Consider the following 16,888-nt stretch of genomic DNA (forward strand, 5'->3'; position numbering starts at 1 on the left):
TATGGATGTAGCAGGGACTGATAATGCCATTTCTTGTGTACTCAATAGTAATTTATTGAATTAGCTAGATTTACGCGGAGTCTATAAATCCTATATACCTGAAAATTTTAAAATATATTACTATTAAAACTAGCTTTTTAATTTTATGATGTACAGCAGATGATTATGAAAGAAAAAAGTGCACATTATTATCAGTTCCATCAGATCTTGTTTTCACCAGCCGTCAAAGGTATATGCTGGGAGTATTCCCCTATGTAGTCTTCAGAAGAAATAGAAATATCTTTGCTTTTCTTTACAGTTTATACGTATTGTGCTGCCGGATGGTTTCCTGGAAAATATGTGAAACACGTTCATAGTATAATATCAGAAAAGAGCCTTAGAAATACATAATTTTGCATAAATGTCACTTCATAAACCATTTATATGCAAAGAAAACTGGATAAAAAAAACAAAAAAAAGAATTGATTGAAAGCTAGGAGGATCAGCAAGTGAACCATAACTTGGGTCTGGAATCAGAACCATAGATCCTTGTGATGATCAATTATCTCCTACTTAAAGGGGTTGTCTGGTCTTAAACCACAAGTCTGTAATCACTCTATGCAGTGCGTGTGCTGTGAGGATTCTCCGGTGCCGAAGCCAGGAACGGTGATCATGTGATCGGAAGTATATGATATGCATACTCCCAGCCATATTCTGGCTACACTGTTTCTAGCCTCACTCAATACACTTGCATTGTGCGAGGGCGTGCCCATCTAGTCAGAAGGTGGCCAAGCGTATGCATATCACATACTTGTGGTCACATGACTGCTGGTCCCGGCATCGGAGAATCCTCCCAGCATGCAGTGTGGCGACGAGAGGGTTCACAAGTCTGCAATCAGTCTATTTAATTTAAGACTGATCAACCCCTTCAAGGGGAACCTGGACAGTCTGTTACTCAATTTCTGAGAAATCAGTGTTTGAATTAATACACAAATTAGACTGTGGAACTATTTGTAGATCTGAAGACTCTGTCACTCCAGCTCTATTCACTTCCCTGCTTCGCCCTCTCTTGCTTCACTTTTAAGTCTTTTGTATGAAAAGGCGTTCCTCCAATAGATGCACATCAACATGGAAGATGGCTAAAGCTGTGATTTACTCTATACTTAGGCCTAGAAAAAACAGCCCCATATATTATAGTCAAAAAGTTTATTATTTAAAATACTATATAGATGCATAAAAGCAGGATGCTGCTAAGAAGTTTGGAGACAATAATGAAAAATCTAAGAACAAATTATCAAGTCTAATACGGGCCACATGGAATATTTAGTGGGCATACATACCCTTGGAGGGGAGAAAATCCTTCCCCATATGTAAACCTGGCTGTCTGACCCTACTATATAGATCAAAAGAACATATGTACTAACTAAGTGGACATATGCAATCTAATAGTATAAGGGGATAAGGGCCATCTCCATAATAACACTAATTGTTTGACCAGTTAACAAAATAACATGCATAGGATAGAGCTGGAGTGACGGGAGCTTCAGATGTACAGCCTTATTTGCATATCAATTGAAACAATGATTCTGTGTATATCTGTATCCATTGAACTGTAAAGAGCTAAGGAAAATGTTGTTTTTTTAAGTAAAATTCATTATATGGTTTTAATTAGTAAAAGAAAATCAAGATGATACATTCCCTTTAAAAAAGAAAAAGCCTGTGTGCTGTATCCAAAAAGAAGGCGATGTGTTCTCATAGGCTAGCCTTTTTTTCGGCTACGAATACTTGGTTTCCTTGGCCAAGGAGAAGGTCACAGCGCTTTGTGTGATAAATGGCTAGTGTTAATCTTGCTGTCTGCGTTCCTGCTGGTCTGTGCATTTGTTCTGATCGCTTGGTTGGATTATAAAGATTGATATGGTTCTCTGTACATTACAAAATAGCGAAAAGTAATAAGAGCAGTGTTAAATTGCTTCACAGGCTCCGCTGGAAGATATGCCGTTAACACTAGAAAACTCATTGTTATTTTCATTGAAAATATAACAAGTATTAGGAATAAGTATCTAGTAAATGAATTGCTATGTTAGCGTATAATGAGTGAAATAAAGGCTCGGCACAGGACTCAATGTACTTTTCCATTATAGCATGTGCTGATGTAATGCAGGAGCTTCAAGAAATCTACAGTGCACCTTTTGTTCTGCAGAAATGGTTACCAGTAGATTTGGATTTTAGGCTTGGAATTTCCATTTGTATTTGTTGCTTTTGAGTTTTATTTCTTTTTGAATGATTCTAGATTTATTAAGTAAGACCTGCTGAGAGATTCTGACTATGTTGTCTTGGAGGACTCACGTGGCTCCAAATCAGCCTCTGAACTAATACCTAGAGAATATTTTGCTGAAATTATCATAGAATCAAGATTTGGGTTATTTGCAACAGAAATCAGAAGTGTATATGGCATATGCGAATTGTCAGTAGGGCAGTTTCAGATTTTGAGCCTGCAATTCCAGGGAGCATCACACAAAAGGCCACTTTTGGCTGCAATTTTTCAATGTTTGCGGGGGGGACTGTCCTCACAAAACAGTGACTTTTGGCAAGTATTGTAATTTCGAGCAATCATATCTGAGCTTAGTATTAAAGCATTAACAGATAATCATCATATTTTTATTTTGGCTTTTAGTAAGTATTAATTTATTATTAGAATATTGAATGCATATTTCACCAATTGCATTAAGCTGATATCAGGTAATAGAAAAAAAAAATTAACGTAAATGTCAAATATTACAAATAAATTCTTAAATACCTTTAATTAGCCAATAACAATTATTTTGTATTAAGAGGTAATGACTATAGAATTAGAATACCTGGTAGACTGACAGAAAACTATGCTGAGTTTTAGGATAGTTGCCTATGAACATGTTCAATAGAAAGCTGTGGAGGGAGATTATTAGGATATGAAATCGAGAGTATGGAGGTAAAAAGAGGATGCTTACAAAGCTGTCCACCATGTTTTTCTCAATACCATGGGTGCGTAGGTAAGAAGAGGCTGCTCACAATACTTTCTACCCTGCTTTCTGATATTAAAGTGGAGATAACAGAGGAATTGAGGTAAGAAGAGGCTGCTCATACTGCTATCCACACTGTTTTTCTGATTTAATTCTGGAGATACCAATGTTGCTGTGGTAATAACAGGCTTTCCACCCTGCCTTTCTGATCTAATTCTAGAGATATCAGGGTTGTTGAGGTAAGAATAGGCTGCACACACTGCATTCAACTATGTCTATCTTACCTAATACTTGAAATGCCATGAGTGCTGAGTTTAGAGGAGACCACTCACACTGCTTACGGTCCAGCATATCTATCTGATCTAATACTGAAGATGGCAGTAGAGCTGAGGTAAGAAGAGGCCATTCACACTGCTGTCCACCAGGTCTATCAGATTGAATTCTGAAAATGCCAGCACTGTGGAGGTAAGAAGGGTCAGCTTACACTGCTGCCCGCTTTGTCTTTCTGATCGCATATTTGAGATACCAAGGGTACTGAGATAAGAAGAGGCTGCTCACACTGCTGTCCACACTGTCTTTCTGATCTAATATTGGAGATACTGTGGCTGCTGAGGTAAGTAGAAACAGTTGACACTGCTGCCCACCTTGTGTTTGTGGTCTAATACTGGAGATACTAAAAGTGCTGAAGTAAGAAGAGGCTGCTCACACTTCTGTCAATTCTGTCTTTCTGATCTAATACTGGAAATATAAGTGGCAATGAGGCAAGAAGAGGCTGCTCACACAACTCTCCACCCTTTTTTTCTTATCAAATACTGGAGATACCAGGAGTGCTGAGTTATGAAGAAGGCTGCTCACACTGCTGTCGACAATGTCTCTCTTAGAGGACAATAGGTGCCCATTGACAACATGGCAGTTGATTTCAGTGGGCATTCTGTAATTCTTATATCGCAACTGATGTTATAGGGCTTTTCAGCAACTGTACCTATATTATGAGCTTGATGTTTTGGGCAGTTCTCTGAAAAAGATCTCCCCAAAGCAAAGTTGATGCCTTTATTTGATTAGTCTTATATTGCTTGACATTTAGCACCTGGGTATACCAGCTGGAAACGGTATCACTTTTTTCTTCTAATCATTATATAAACTAGCAGGTGCTATGACTATAATACTCAACACATTTTTATTTTTTCAAGATCCTCTTTTGTATAATTAGGAGTCTGCTATATGACACAAGTGTTCTTTCAACATGATCATAATGTGGGACAAAATGAAACAGTGATAGTTGTCAACATTGATGGTTTCTTTGAGAATGTTAGTCTCAAGTTTTCAATTTCCTTCAAAGTTTATTGAAATAGTGAATAAAAGTAACGTGCGTAGGCTATCTGAGAACATCACTTTACTGTCAATGCTTCCATCCACTGTTTGTAGATTCAAATACTTATATTTCACAATTCTGAGTCCAGATCCCTTCGGTTTCATTACTATCAGAGAAAAAAATTGTTATAAAATCTAGAACATTCAAAATGTTTGATCTAGATATTTGATTGACTTTTTTTTTTTTTTTTAAAGGAACCAAGACCTTTGTACTCTGGAAGATGCAAATTCTATGCAAGTGGATCAGGACTTGCCTATGATGCGCAACAGACAGACGTAAGATAATATGTAAAACTGCTATATTAAACTTGTATTCCTAGTAATATCTCTAGTTTTCTCGAATTGCTTATGGTGGTGAAGTGGAACACTAAGGGGATTATGGGTTAATACTAAATATCAAGGGTTAACATTCCTAGTGGTTTAGGTTAGTAAAGGCAGGGAGAACACAGTGCAGGTGAAGACAGGCCACCATCTAGAGCCCAATCTAATATATAAAGCTGAATGTGTGTGTGTGTGTGTGTGTGTGTGTGTGTGTGTGTGTGTGTGTGTGTGTGTGTGTGTGTGTGTGTGTGTGTGTGTGTGTGTCCGGGATTGGCATCTGAACCGTCGCAGCTACAGCCACAAAATTTTGCACAGTCACACGTCTGGACCCCGAGAGCGTCATAGGCTATATTGTGAGGTGAAATTTTAACCCCGCGCTTTCCAATTCACCAAACAATTTTGCCCCTATCTACATAATGCGGAAAAAGTGAAAGGAAAAGTGTTGGAGGTGTCGCAGCTACAGGCACAAAATTTTGCACAGTCACACGTCTGGACCCTGAGAGCGTCAAAGCTATGTTGTGAGGTGAAATTTTAACCCCGTGCTTTCCAATTCACCAAACAATTTTGCCCCTATCTACATAATGGGGAAAAAATGAAAGGAAAAGTGTTGGAGGCAAATTAACAGCTGCCAGATGTGAACAAGGGGGACTTAAAGAATGAGAGCGATGGCGCCAAAGAGTATATACTGTACAGTTGCTAAGGTGGGGCCCCGACATGGGATAATCACCACACCACCACGGGGATATGAACACACACACAAAATGCGCCACACACTACCACGTGCTCGAACACATATACCACCCTCAGCGCACATTTCACCACACATACACCAACCTCGCCACATAAAAGTTGAAACACAAAAGTCGCCGCTCAAAACTCGCCACGCGCAAAACTCTCCACACGTGCAAAACTCACCTCATGGAAAACTCGCCACATGCAAAACGTGCACACGCGGAAAAATTGCCACATGCACAAAAGTTGCAACACATGCAAAAGTTGCCTCACACAAAACTTGCACATACTCAAAAGGCACCACACATAAAACTCGCCACGCGCAAAAACTCGTCATGCGCAAAACTTGCTGCACACAACTTGCTACACTAACCTGTCACATGCAACTCGACACACAAAAAATTGCTACACGCATGTCGCCACATGCAACTCAACACACACAACTTGACACACGAAACTCGCCCTAAAACACACACAAGTCTGGTATTATCCTTCAAAAATAAAAATCTGATTAATAAGCTGACAAACTACAAGAGCAACAAATGTACCATATAGGAATCCGGCAGCTGTCAGTCACATGACCTGTCTATTATGTGTATGTGTGAGCTAATACATACTGCCAGGGGGTGGGGCTTCCTGTAGGCTGGGGATTTATCAGGCTGCCAATTTAGCTTACAAATACTGAGGTAAAAATACTGACCAAATAACGTGTGAACGAGGTCTAATACAGGAGGAGATGACAAAGATATATACTATATACAGGAGGAGATGACACACAGGTATATACTATATGCAGGAGGAGATGACACACAGATATATACTATATACAGGAGAGATGACACACAGGTATATACTATATAGAGGAGGAGATGACATACAGGTACATACTACATACAGCAGGAGATGACATACAGGTATATACTACACTCACCGGCCACTTTATTAGGTACACCATGCTAGTAACGGGTTGGACCCCCTTTTGCCTTCAGAACTGCCTCAATTCTTCGTGGCATAGATTCAACAAGGTGCTGGAAGCATTCCTCAGAGATTTTGGTCCATATTGACATGATGGCATCACACAGTTGCCGCAGATTTGTCGGCTGCACATCCCAAAGATGCTCCATACAAGGCAGGATGGATCCATGCTTTCATGTTGTTTACGCCAAATTCTGACCCTACCATCCGAATGTCGCAGCAGAAATCGAGACTCATCAGACCAAGCAACGTTTTTCCAATCTTCTACTGTCCAATTTCGATGAGCTTGTACAAATTGTAGCCTCAGTTTCCTGTTCTTAGCTGAAAGGAGTGGTACTCGGTGTGGTCTTCTGCTGCTGTAGCCCATCTGCCTCAAAGTTCGACGCACTGTGCATTCAGAGATGCTCTTAGGCCTACCTTGGTTGTAACGGGTGGCGATTTGAGTCACTGTTGCCTTTCTATCAGCTCGAACCAGTCTGCCCATTCTCCTCTGACCTCTGGCATCAACAAGGCATTTCCGCCCACAGAACTGCCGCTCACTGGATTTTTTTTCTTTTTCGGACCATTCTCTGTAAACCCTAGAGATGGTTGTGCGTGAAAATCCCAGTAGATCAGCAGTTTCTGAAATACTCAGACCAGCCCTTCTGGCACCAACAACCATGCCACGTTCAAAGGCACTCAAATCACCTTTCTTCCCCATACTGATGCTCGGTTTGAACTGCTGGAGATTGTCTTGACCATGTCTACATGCCTAAATGCACTGAGTTGCCGCCATGTGATTGGCTGATTAGAAATTAAGTGTTAACAAGAAGTTGGACAGGTGTACCTAATAAAGTGGCCGGTGAGTGTATATACAGAAGGAGATGACATACAGGTATATACTATATACAGAAGGAGATGACACACAGGTATATACTATATACCGGAGGAGATGACATACAGGTATATGCTATGTATAGGAGGAGATGACATACAGGTATATACTATATACAGGAGGAGATGACACACAGATATATACTATATATAGGTGAGATGACACACAGGTATATACTATATACAGGAGGAGATTACATACAGGTATATACTATATATAGGAGGAGATGACATACAGGTATATACTATATACAGGGGAGATGACACACAGCAGGTATATACTATATACAGGGGAGATGACATACAGGTATATACTATATACAGGAGATGACATACAGGTGTATACTATATATAAGGGAGATGACAAACATGTATATACTGAGGTGAAAATGAGAGGTGTGAGGTGAAAATGAAAAGGTGTGAGTGCAAAATGAGAGGAGTGAGGGAAAATAGTGGAGTGATCGGAAAATGACAGATGTGAGGTGGAAATGACAAGTGTTAGGGGGGAATGAGAGGAGTGAGGGGGAAAATAAGAGGAGTGAGGGGGAAAATGAGAGGTGTGAGGGAGAAAATGAGAGATGTGAGGGGGAAAATGAAAGATGTGATGGGGAAAATGAGAGGCGTGATGGGAAAATAAGAGAAGTGAGGTGCTATAACTAACCACAGATATTTACTATGCCCAGGCAACGCCGGGCTCTTCAGCTAGCTTAGATTTACAATCTCCATGCTTTTCTCATGGTCAACTGTTATGATCCCAAGCAGGGCCGTTTCTTCAACAGGGCGGGCAGGGCGGCCACACGGGGCGCCGTGGGGCCGGGGGGCGCAGGAGAGGCCTCGGGCCCCGGTGGTCCCCTGCCCGCTGCTGCTGCTGTTTAAGGGCTGTCAGGGGCGCGGATGCCGCGCTCAGTGCTGAGCGCGGGCGCGCCCTGCCCGAACTCAGCTGCAAATCTGACAGCTGAGCGGTCAGATCATCGCCTCGCGTCGCCGCGCCCCCCCCCCCGCACCGCACATAATGGTTGCGGCCACCTCGGCGCCGCCACTCACCCATACCTCCCAACCGTCCCGATTTCAGCGGGACAGTCCCGCTTTGGCACCGGGGTCCCGCTGTCCCGCTTCGGGCATTTAAAATCCCGAATTTGCGGCCGCCGGTGAAGCCCCGCCCACTTCCGGGACGTAGAGAGAGCCTGTTTTTTTTTTTTTTTATATAAAAGCTGCCTCCTGACCGCCCGCGCAACACCCCCCCCCCCCTCCCGCCCCCTGTGCGGCGCTGCCACGCTGAAGGAGAGAGCCTGCAGCAATCAAGAAGAAAGGTCAGCGATTCACTACCTCTGGCTGTGTGTGCACGGAGCTCCGGCTTCTGCTCTTAGCTGCTATCCCGGCAGAGAAGGAGAGACGGGGGAGGTGCCGGGATAGTGCAGAGCTGTGAGCAGGAGACTGAAGACTTCAGCAGAGAGCTGCACATGGACATCAGCCGCCCCTGCATCACAGAGGAGATTGTGTGTGTGTGATGTGTGTGATGGCTGCGTGTGTGTGTGTGTGATGGCTGGGTGTGTGTGTGTGATGGCTGTGTGTGTGTGATGGCTGCGTGTGTGTGTGTGTGATGGCTGCGTGTGTGTGATGGCTGCGTGTGTGTGTGTGATGGCTGTGTGTGTGTGATGGCTGCGTGTGTGTGTGTGTGATGGCTGCGTGTGTGTGTGTGTGATGGCTGCGTGTGTGTGTGTGATGGCTGCGTGTGTGTGTGATGGCTGCGTGTGTGTGTGTGATGGCTGCGTGTGTGTGTGTGATGGCTGCGTGTGTGTGTGATGGCTGCATGTGTGATGGCTGCGCGTGTGTGTGTGTGTGTGATGGCTGCGTGTGTGTGTGTGATGGCTGCGTGTGTGTGTGATGGCTGCGTGTGTGTGTGATGGCTGCGTGTGTGTGTGTGATGGCTGCGTGTGTGTGATGGCTGCGTGTGTGTGATGGCTGCGTGTGTGTGATGGCTGCGTGTGTGTGATGGCTGCGTGTGTGTGTGATGGCTGTGTGTGTGTGATGGCTGCGTGTGTGTGATGGCTGTGTGTGTGTGATGGCTGTGTGTGTGTGATGGCTGTGTGTGTGTGATGGCTGTGTGTGTGTGATGGCTGTGTGTGTGTGATGGCTGTGTGTGTGTGATGGCTGCGTGTGTGTGATGGCTGCGTGTGTGTGTGATGGCTGCGTGTGTGTGTGTGTGTGATGGCTGCGTGTGTGATGTCTGCGTGTGTGTGTGATGGCTGCATGTGTGTGTGATGGCTGCGTGTGTGTGTGTGTGTGATGGCTGCGTGTGTGTGTGATGGCTGTGTGTGTGTGATGGCTGCGTGTGTGTGTGTGTGATGGCTGCGTGTGTGTGTGTGTGATGGCTGCGTGTGTGTGTGTGATGGCTGCGTGTGTGTGTGATGGCTGCGTGTGTGTGTGTGATGGCTGCGTGTGTGTGTGTGATGGCTGCGTGTGTGTGTGATGGCTGCATGTGTGATGGCTGCGCGTGTGTGTGTGTGTGTGATGGCTGCGTGTGTGTGTGTGATGGCTGCGTGTGTGTGTGATGGCTGCGTGTGTGTGTGTGATGGCTGCGTGTGTGTGTGTGATGGCTGCGTGTGTGTGTGATGGCTGCATGTGTGATGGCTGCGCGTGTGTGTGTGTGTGTGATGGCTGCGTGTGTGTGTGTGATGGCTGTGTGTGTGATGGCTGCGTGTGTGTGTGATGGCTGCGTGTGTGTGTGTGATGGCTGCGTGTGTGTGATGGCTGCGTGTGTGTGATGGCTGCGTGTGTGTGATGGCTGCGTGTGTGTGATGGCTGCGTGTGTGTGTGATGGCTGTGTGTGTGTGATGGCTGCGTGTGTGTGATGGCTGTGTGTGTGTGATGGCTGTGTGTGTGTGATGGCTGTGTGTGTGTGATGGCTGTGTGTGTGTGATGGCTGTGTGTGTGTGATGGCTGCGTGTGTGTGATGGCTGCGTGTGTGTGTGATGGCTGCGTGTGTGTGTGTGTGTGATGGCTGCGTGTGTGATGTCTGCGTGTGTGTGTGATGGCTGCATGTGTGTGTGATGGCTGCGTGTGTGTGTGTGTGTGATGGCTGCGTGTGTGTGTGTGATGGCTGCGTGTGTGTGTGTGTGATGGCTGCGTGTGTGTGTGATGGCTGCGTGTGTGATGCATTTGTGTCAAAGCTGCATGTGTTTGTGAGCTGCGTGCGTGTGAGCTGCGTGCCTGTGTGTGAGCTGCGTGCCTGTATGTCATTATACAGTATGGAGCATCATGTGTGGTCATTATACAATATGGAGCATCATGTGCGGTCATTATACAGTATGGAGCATCATGTGCGGTCATTATACAGTATGGAGCATTATGTGTGGCCATTATACAGTATGGAGCATCATGTGCGGTCATTATACAGTATGGAGCATCATGTGCGGTCATTATACAATATGGAGCATCATGTGCGGTCATTGTACAGTATGGAGCATCATGTGCGGTCATTATACAGTATGGAGCATCATGTGCGGTCATTATACAGTATGGAGCATCATGTGTGGCCATTATACAGTATGGAGCATCATGTGCGGCCATTATACAGTATGGAGCATCATGTGTGGCCATTATACAGTATGGAGCATCATGTGCGGCCATTATACAGTATGGAGCATCATGTGCGGTCATTATACAGTATGGAGCATCATGTGGGGTCATTATACAGTATGGAGCATCATGTGCGGTCATTATACAGTCTGGAGCATCATGTGCGGTCATTATACAGTATGGAGCATCATTTGCGGTCATACAGTATGGAGCATCATGTGTGTTCATTATACAGTATGGAGCATCATGTGCGGCCATTATACAGTATGGAGCATCATGTGGGGTCATTATACAGTATGGAGCATCATGTGCGGTCATTATACAGTATGGAGCATCATGTGCGGTCATACAGTATGGAGCATCATGTGTGTTCATTATACAGTATGGAGCATCATGTGTGGCCATTATACAGTATGGAGCGTCATGTGTGTTCATTATACAGTATGGAGCATCATGTGTGGCCATTATACAGTATGGGGCACTGTGTGGCCATATTTTTTTGTTTATAATTATTGTATATGAAACAGTGTGATCGGCAGTGCTAAATGGGTGTGGTTGGGATGTGGATATGGGTGTGACTAATTATGAATGGGTGTGGTCAGAGGCGTGGCCTAAAATTTGCCGCGGCGCGCAAAGCGCGCCGCAAACTTTGTCCCTCTTTCCCATCTTCAAAAGTTGGGAGGTATGACTCACCTCCGCTCCGCGCTGGATGAACAGCGAGAATGAACAGCCAGGATGAGGCAGCTCGGCCACTCCCACACTGATAGCAGGGGCGCCGCGCTCTCGGCTGAGCACGGGCGCTCCCTGAGACAGTGATCAAAGAGCTAAGCACACACACTATCACTGTCAGACTAGGCTGCCTGGCTGTTGCCAATTTCAATGCTGGACAGGACAGGCTGCAGTCTAGTCTGACAGTGGTAGCAGTATAGCAAAAATGCCCACCCCCTGCCTATGGATTAGTCCTTCCCTTCCCAGCAGCCCCATTTAGCAGTCTGAGCGCGCTCAGACTCAGAGGGCAGAGGGCACTGACACACTGAACAGGTGAGGGGGTCTGAGGGATGGGATGGGTTGGGCTAGCCTTTTTTTTTGGATGGGGACCCCCACACCTGCCCCCCCCCCAACCACCCTTGGGGCATGCTGATTTGGCATGCCCCACAGCATGAAACCCGGGAGGGGGCCCAGCTGACTTACCTCATCTTTGGCAGTCTGGTGGCATCCTCACCCAGGCGAGAAGTGTTGGAAAGAGTTATGGCAGTAACTGTATACCTGGCAACCAATAATTTAGCTTTTCGAGGATCGTCAAATACATTGTTTACACCAAATAATGGACATTTCCTTGGGCTTATAGAGCTTCTTGGAAAATTTGAACCAGTAATGAGAGATCATTTAAAACGAATTACTTCCCAGGAAATCCATACACATTACTGTGGAAATTTAATTCAAAATGAAATTATCTGCTTGATGGCCTCTCAGGTGAAGAAATGTATTCTAGAAAAAGCCAAAAGATCTAAGTATTTTTCAATAATGTTGGACTGCACACAAGATGCAGGTCACACTGAACAGTTGTCATACACCTTAAGATTTGTTGATATAGATGATGATCACGTAGCAATAAAGGAACATTTTATTGGCTATCGTCCTGCTACTGATACATCTGGGGAAAGTCTCGCCAATCTCCTTTTAGAAGAGATTAGTAAATGTGACCTGGAATTAGAAAATGAACTGGCAGAAAAGCTGAATTATTCGGAAGCTATTAATGCTTTTGCAGCGGCTAAATCTAGAAGAGTCAGTTTCTCATAAATCTGCAACCTACAATTTTTAGGATCTGTTTCCAAAATAATTAATAGATATTATTTACCTACAACTTTGTTCTCACCGTTAATAATTAGCATACTTGTCCCTTTTCCCCAAGTTCTATATAAGTTAAAGGCAAATTATAATTTATTAAAAAAAGGGAAGATACAAGCCTGCTCTCTATTTATTACTCAAGCCCACAAAAATAATGTTTATTATTTTCGGTGCCGGGGGGGGGGGGGGGGGGGAGAAATTTCCTACTCTCGCCCTGTGTCATTTTTGGGCTAGAAACTGCCCTGATCCCAAGTGGCGGAGGATCACAAATAGATCAGCAAGTGATTAAACTAAGGACGAGCTCTAGGGAGATGGTAACTGGACTGATCGCAAATCTGAACCTATCCAAAACAACTAGAGGTAGCCGGTGAACGTGCCTAAAAAATTCTTAGACGTCTCGAGCCAGCCTGAGGAACTAGCTACCCCTAAAGAGAAAGAAAGACCTCGCTTGCCTCCAGAGAAATAATCCCCAAAGATATAGAAGCCCCCAACAAATATTAACGGTGAAGTAAGAAGAAGGCACATACATAGGGATGAAATCAGATTCAGCAAAAGAGGCCCACTAGTACTAGAAAGCAGAAAATAGAGCAGGGGTCTATGCGATCAATAAAAAACCCTTACAAAATATCCATCCTGAGATTTCAAGAACCCACACACCAACTAACGGTGTGTGGGGAGAAACTCAGCCCACTAGAGCAACCAGCAAGCGAGGGAATTACATTTTAGCAAGCTGGAACAGAAAACATGATAAACACTGCTGATCTAAAAATGAGCAAATAAAACTTAGCTTATCCTGGATGGACTGGGAGCAAGGTAGTCAGAAGGAATCTGAGTAGCACTGATTACATCGACAGCCGGCAACAAGTGAAAGTAAAACAGAGCTATATAGGAACCTCCCAGAGGATAACGAACCAGCTGATAGCCAGAGACCAGCAGGATAACAAACAAGGCCACCAGGGGGAGCCCAAAGCAAAAGTCACACCATACCACCAGTGACCACAAGAGGGAGCCCGAAAACAGAGTTCACAACAGTCAACTTTATGTGGCCTGTTCAAGAGTTGGAACAGCCAAAAATCTGTTTGTCTTTGCACCTGAAGGAAAAACTAAGAATGTCGTTTATCAAAAGGCTCTCGAATAAGTAGTAGAAGATTACTTCACATTACTTGGCCAATTTAGTTAAATCTGTGTGGAATATCTCTGGTGTTGAAATATATGTTGTAAAATGCTTCTATTAGCTTAGTTTTTGCCTTTTAATAATTACATTTCTATTTGTTTTGTGGTTTTTTTGTGCAGAATAAATTTTTGTTAACACATTCTATTTTGCTAACAGCAGTTATTACCCCGGGCGAAGCCGGGTAGTACAGCTAGTTTAACTATAAAGGTGAAGGGGCACAATAAAGAATATCACCTTTTCTTTCATGCCCTCTAAGCAATATAAAAGCAGTTATTTCAGTTGTGCGTCTGTACTAGCGCTTCCTCTGCATTAAAGAACAGAGCCCATCATATTACATGGCTTTATCCAAGTTATTAGGTGCTTTCCCTGAGTGACATGGGAGGTGTCCAGTCTGTGACCAGAGAAGAACATGGTTGTTGGCTGTGGACCATGGCAGTGTCAGTTTACACCACCTCACTGCTGCCTGCCTTACTACAGTACAGAAGGGAAGATACTTTATGCTGCATCAATGCGGAGGAAAAGCAGCAGCTTCAAAATACACTGGATGCCATATAAAAAAACAAATAGTGAATGTGACTGCTGCTAAATGCCCAGTCTGCCTTCTCTATGAATTCCTGTGAAGCTGCAATTTCAGTCTTTCCCCATATTAGCTATGTGCAGCTCCTTGTCTATACCCTCCCTCTTTAGGGCGCATTCAGACATCCATACAAATCGGCTCAAGATCGGACTGAAATGCACGGACTGGCCTTGAGTCTCCTGATTCGAGTGTGACAGCTGCATATATTTCTATGAAGCGGTCACGCTCGGGTCAGGAGATCCGCGGCAAGTCTGTGTGCAGCGCCCCAGAGTCCTGGTCGTTGCAGTACTGTGGCTCCGCCACTAAGGGGAGCTATGGTACGTCTGATGGCACTGAAGGAGTTCATCTGATCAGGTATCACAGACACCAAGACATTTCACAGTCGGGCCTCCGGGGGGAGCTAAGGGTTCTATTCATTAGGCCACTCCCCACCATAGTAGGTAAACTGGGGGTCAGGCAGGAAGTTAGATCAGAAAGCTGACTGGGTTGGAACCAGGCAACACCTTGTGGCAGAGGGTGTTGTGGGGGAAGATACAGTAGGGTCTCTGTCAGGGGTGGGATCCTGACAGAGGCTTAGCAACTTGAACGAACGTAACGGGACCGTGCCTGCTCCGGGTAGCGGCGGTGCCCAAGGAAGGACTAGAAGAGAGATAGATTGTGCTGAGTGAGAAACGAGATCACGCAAAAGGAGAAATACCAGTAGGGGTCGTGCTGTAAGACCGAGGCAACATCCTACTGAGGCGCACTACCGGTGGCCGGAACGCCGAGGGAGTATAATAACATTCAGCTTCAAGCAATACTTCAAACAGCGGCAGGACAGTCAGTCTGAGGCGGGCTGTCTAACTTAAATCACCTATGCAGTCTTGGGGGGCAACTTCTGGAGAGGGGCGACTCTAGGGTCCCGGAAGAGCTCCGAGCCTACCCGTCAAACGGGTGCCGTCCCAACCAGAACACCAGGGAGGGACGGAGAATTAGCAGAACATCATCTAATTGAGTTGTGAGGGAACTTAAGAAACAGACACAACAGTTGTGGGGACTTTCCGTAAGCACAGCAGGGAAGGACTGCAACACATAGCGCTAGAAGGAAGGCACCGATTTCCACCTGTGAAGAGAACTCTGGAGGTGCCATTGGACCGGCCGGACTTGCGCAGCCTGGTGAACCATATTCTGGACTGAGGACCCAGAGATCTTCAGTAAAGAGGTAAAGAGACTGCAACCTGGTGTCCTCGTTATTTACTGCACTGCACCACTACAGCCTCATCACCATCATCCGTTATACCTATTACACTGTGCGCCCCACGACAGGGTCACGGACCGGGCCTAGCCGCCGTGACAACCCCGGAGCAGAGACTCAGAGGCCCGGCACTGGGTACCCCTCGGCCCTGCGGCAGTGGGGGCGCTACATGTGCATTGTGGTTGAACTTATTTGCATATGGACGTTTAAATGCCCCCTAATTCTTGCATCCAGTGATAGTGTGTTTAATGCCCAATGTCTGCTCCTCCATTTTTCTGCAGACTAGAAGAATGTCACTGTTAGGGTATGTTTACACAATGGTTTTTTACAGGTGGGCGAAAATTACAAGATTTTCAGGTGAAAACGGCTTCAGAACCACCAGCCTCTTCTGTCTAATTTGCAGAGTAGTCAGTATTAAAATATGCCAAATTTATCACAGAGGCTCATGCTGGATGATAAATTTGGTGCTTTTTTAGCCACTTATATTTAACTTTACACCACTTGTTTGTGTGCTACTTTTTTACCAATATTGTTGAACTGAAATTTTGGTACACATTAGTGCATCTTAAAGCAAATCTGTCATCAGGATTTTGCTAAGTAAACTACAGACACTGTCAGGTTGGTGCCGTTACCCTGATTAAAATGATACCTGGGTTAATTACCGTATATACTCGAGTATAAGCCGACCCGAGTATAAACCGAGACCTCTATTTTTGCCACAAAAAAACGGGAAACCTTAATGACTCGAGTATAAGCCTAGGGTGGGAAATGCAGCAGCTACTGGTAAATTTCAAAAATAAAAATAGATACCAATAAAACTAAAATTAATTCAGTAGGTTAAGTGTTTTTGAATATCCATATTGAATTAGGAGCCCCATATAATGCTCCATAAAGTTCATGATGGGCCCCATAAGATGCTCCATACAAAATACACCCTATATAATAATAATAATCTTTATTTTTATATAGCGCTAACATATTCCGCAGCGCTTTACAGACATTATCATCGCTGTCCCCAATGGGGCTCACAATCTAAATTCCCTCTCAGTATGTCTTTGGAAAGTGGGAGGAAACTGGAGTGCCTGGAGGAAACCCACGCAAACACGGGGAGAACATACAAACTCTTTGCAGATGTTATAATTAGGGTTGAGCGACCTTTACATTTATAGGATCGGGTCGGGTTTCACGAAACGCGACTTTTTCAAAAGTCGGGTCGAGTGAAATCG

The 16,888-nt window shown here is 44.7% G+C and overlaps 1 protein-coding gene across 1 annotated transcript in view; it reads left to right on the plus strand.

Annotated features, from left to right (window-relative positions):
- TMEM255B (transmembrane protein 255B) overlaps positions 1-16,888 on the plus strand; it is a 103,021-nt gene that overhangs the window by 45,975 nt on the left and 40,158 nt on the right. The window contains exon 5 of the mRNA XM_077296558.1: positions 4,545-4,625. Coding sequence (XP_077152673.1) covers positions 4,545-4,625 — 81 coding nt within the window. The remainder of the gene's footprint in view (positions 1-4,544; positions 4,626-16,888) is intronic.

This window comes from Ranitomeya variabilis, chromosome 3 (genome assembly GCF_051348905.1).
Source record: "Ranitomeya variabilis isolate aRanVar5 chromosome 3, aRanVar5.hap1, whole genome shotgun sequence".
NCBI lineage: Eukaryota > Metazoa > Chordata > Amphibia > Anura > Dendrobatidae > Ranitomeya > Ranitomeya variabilis.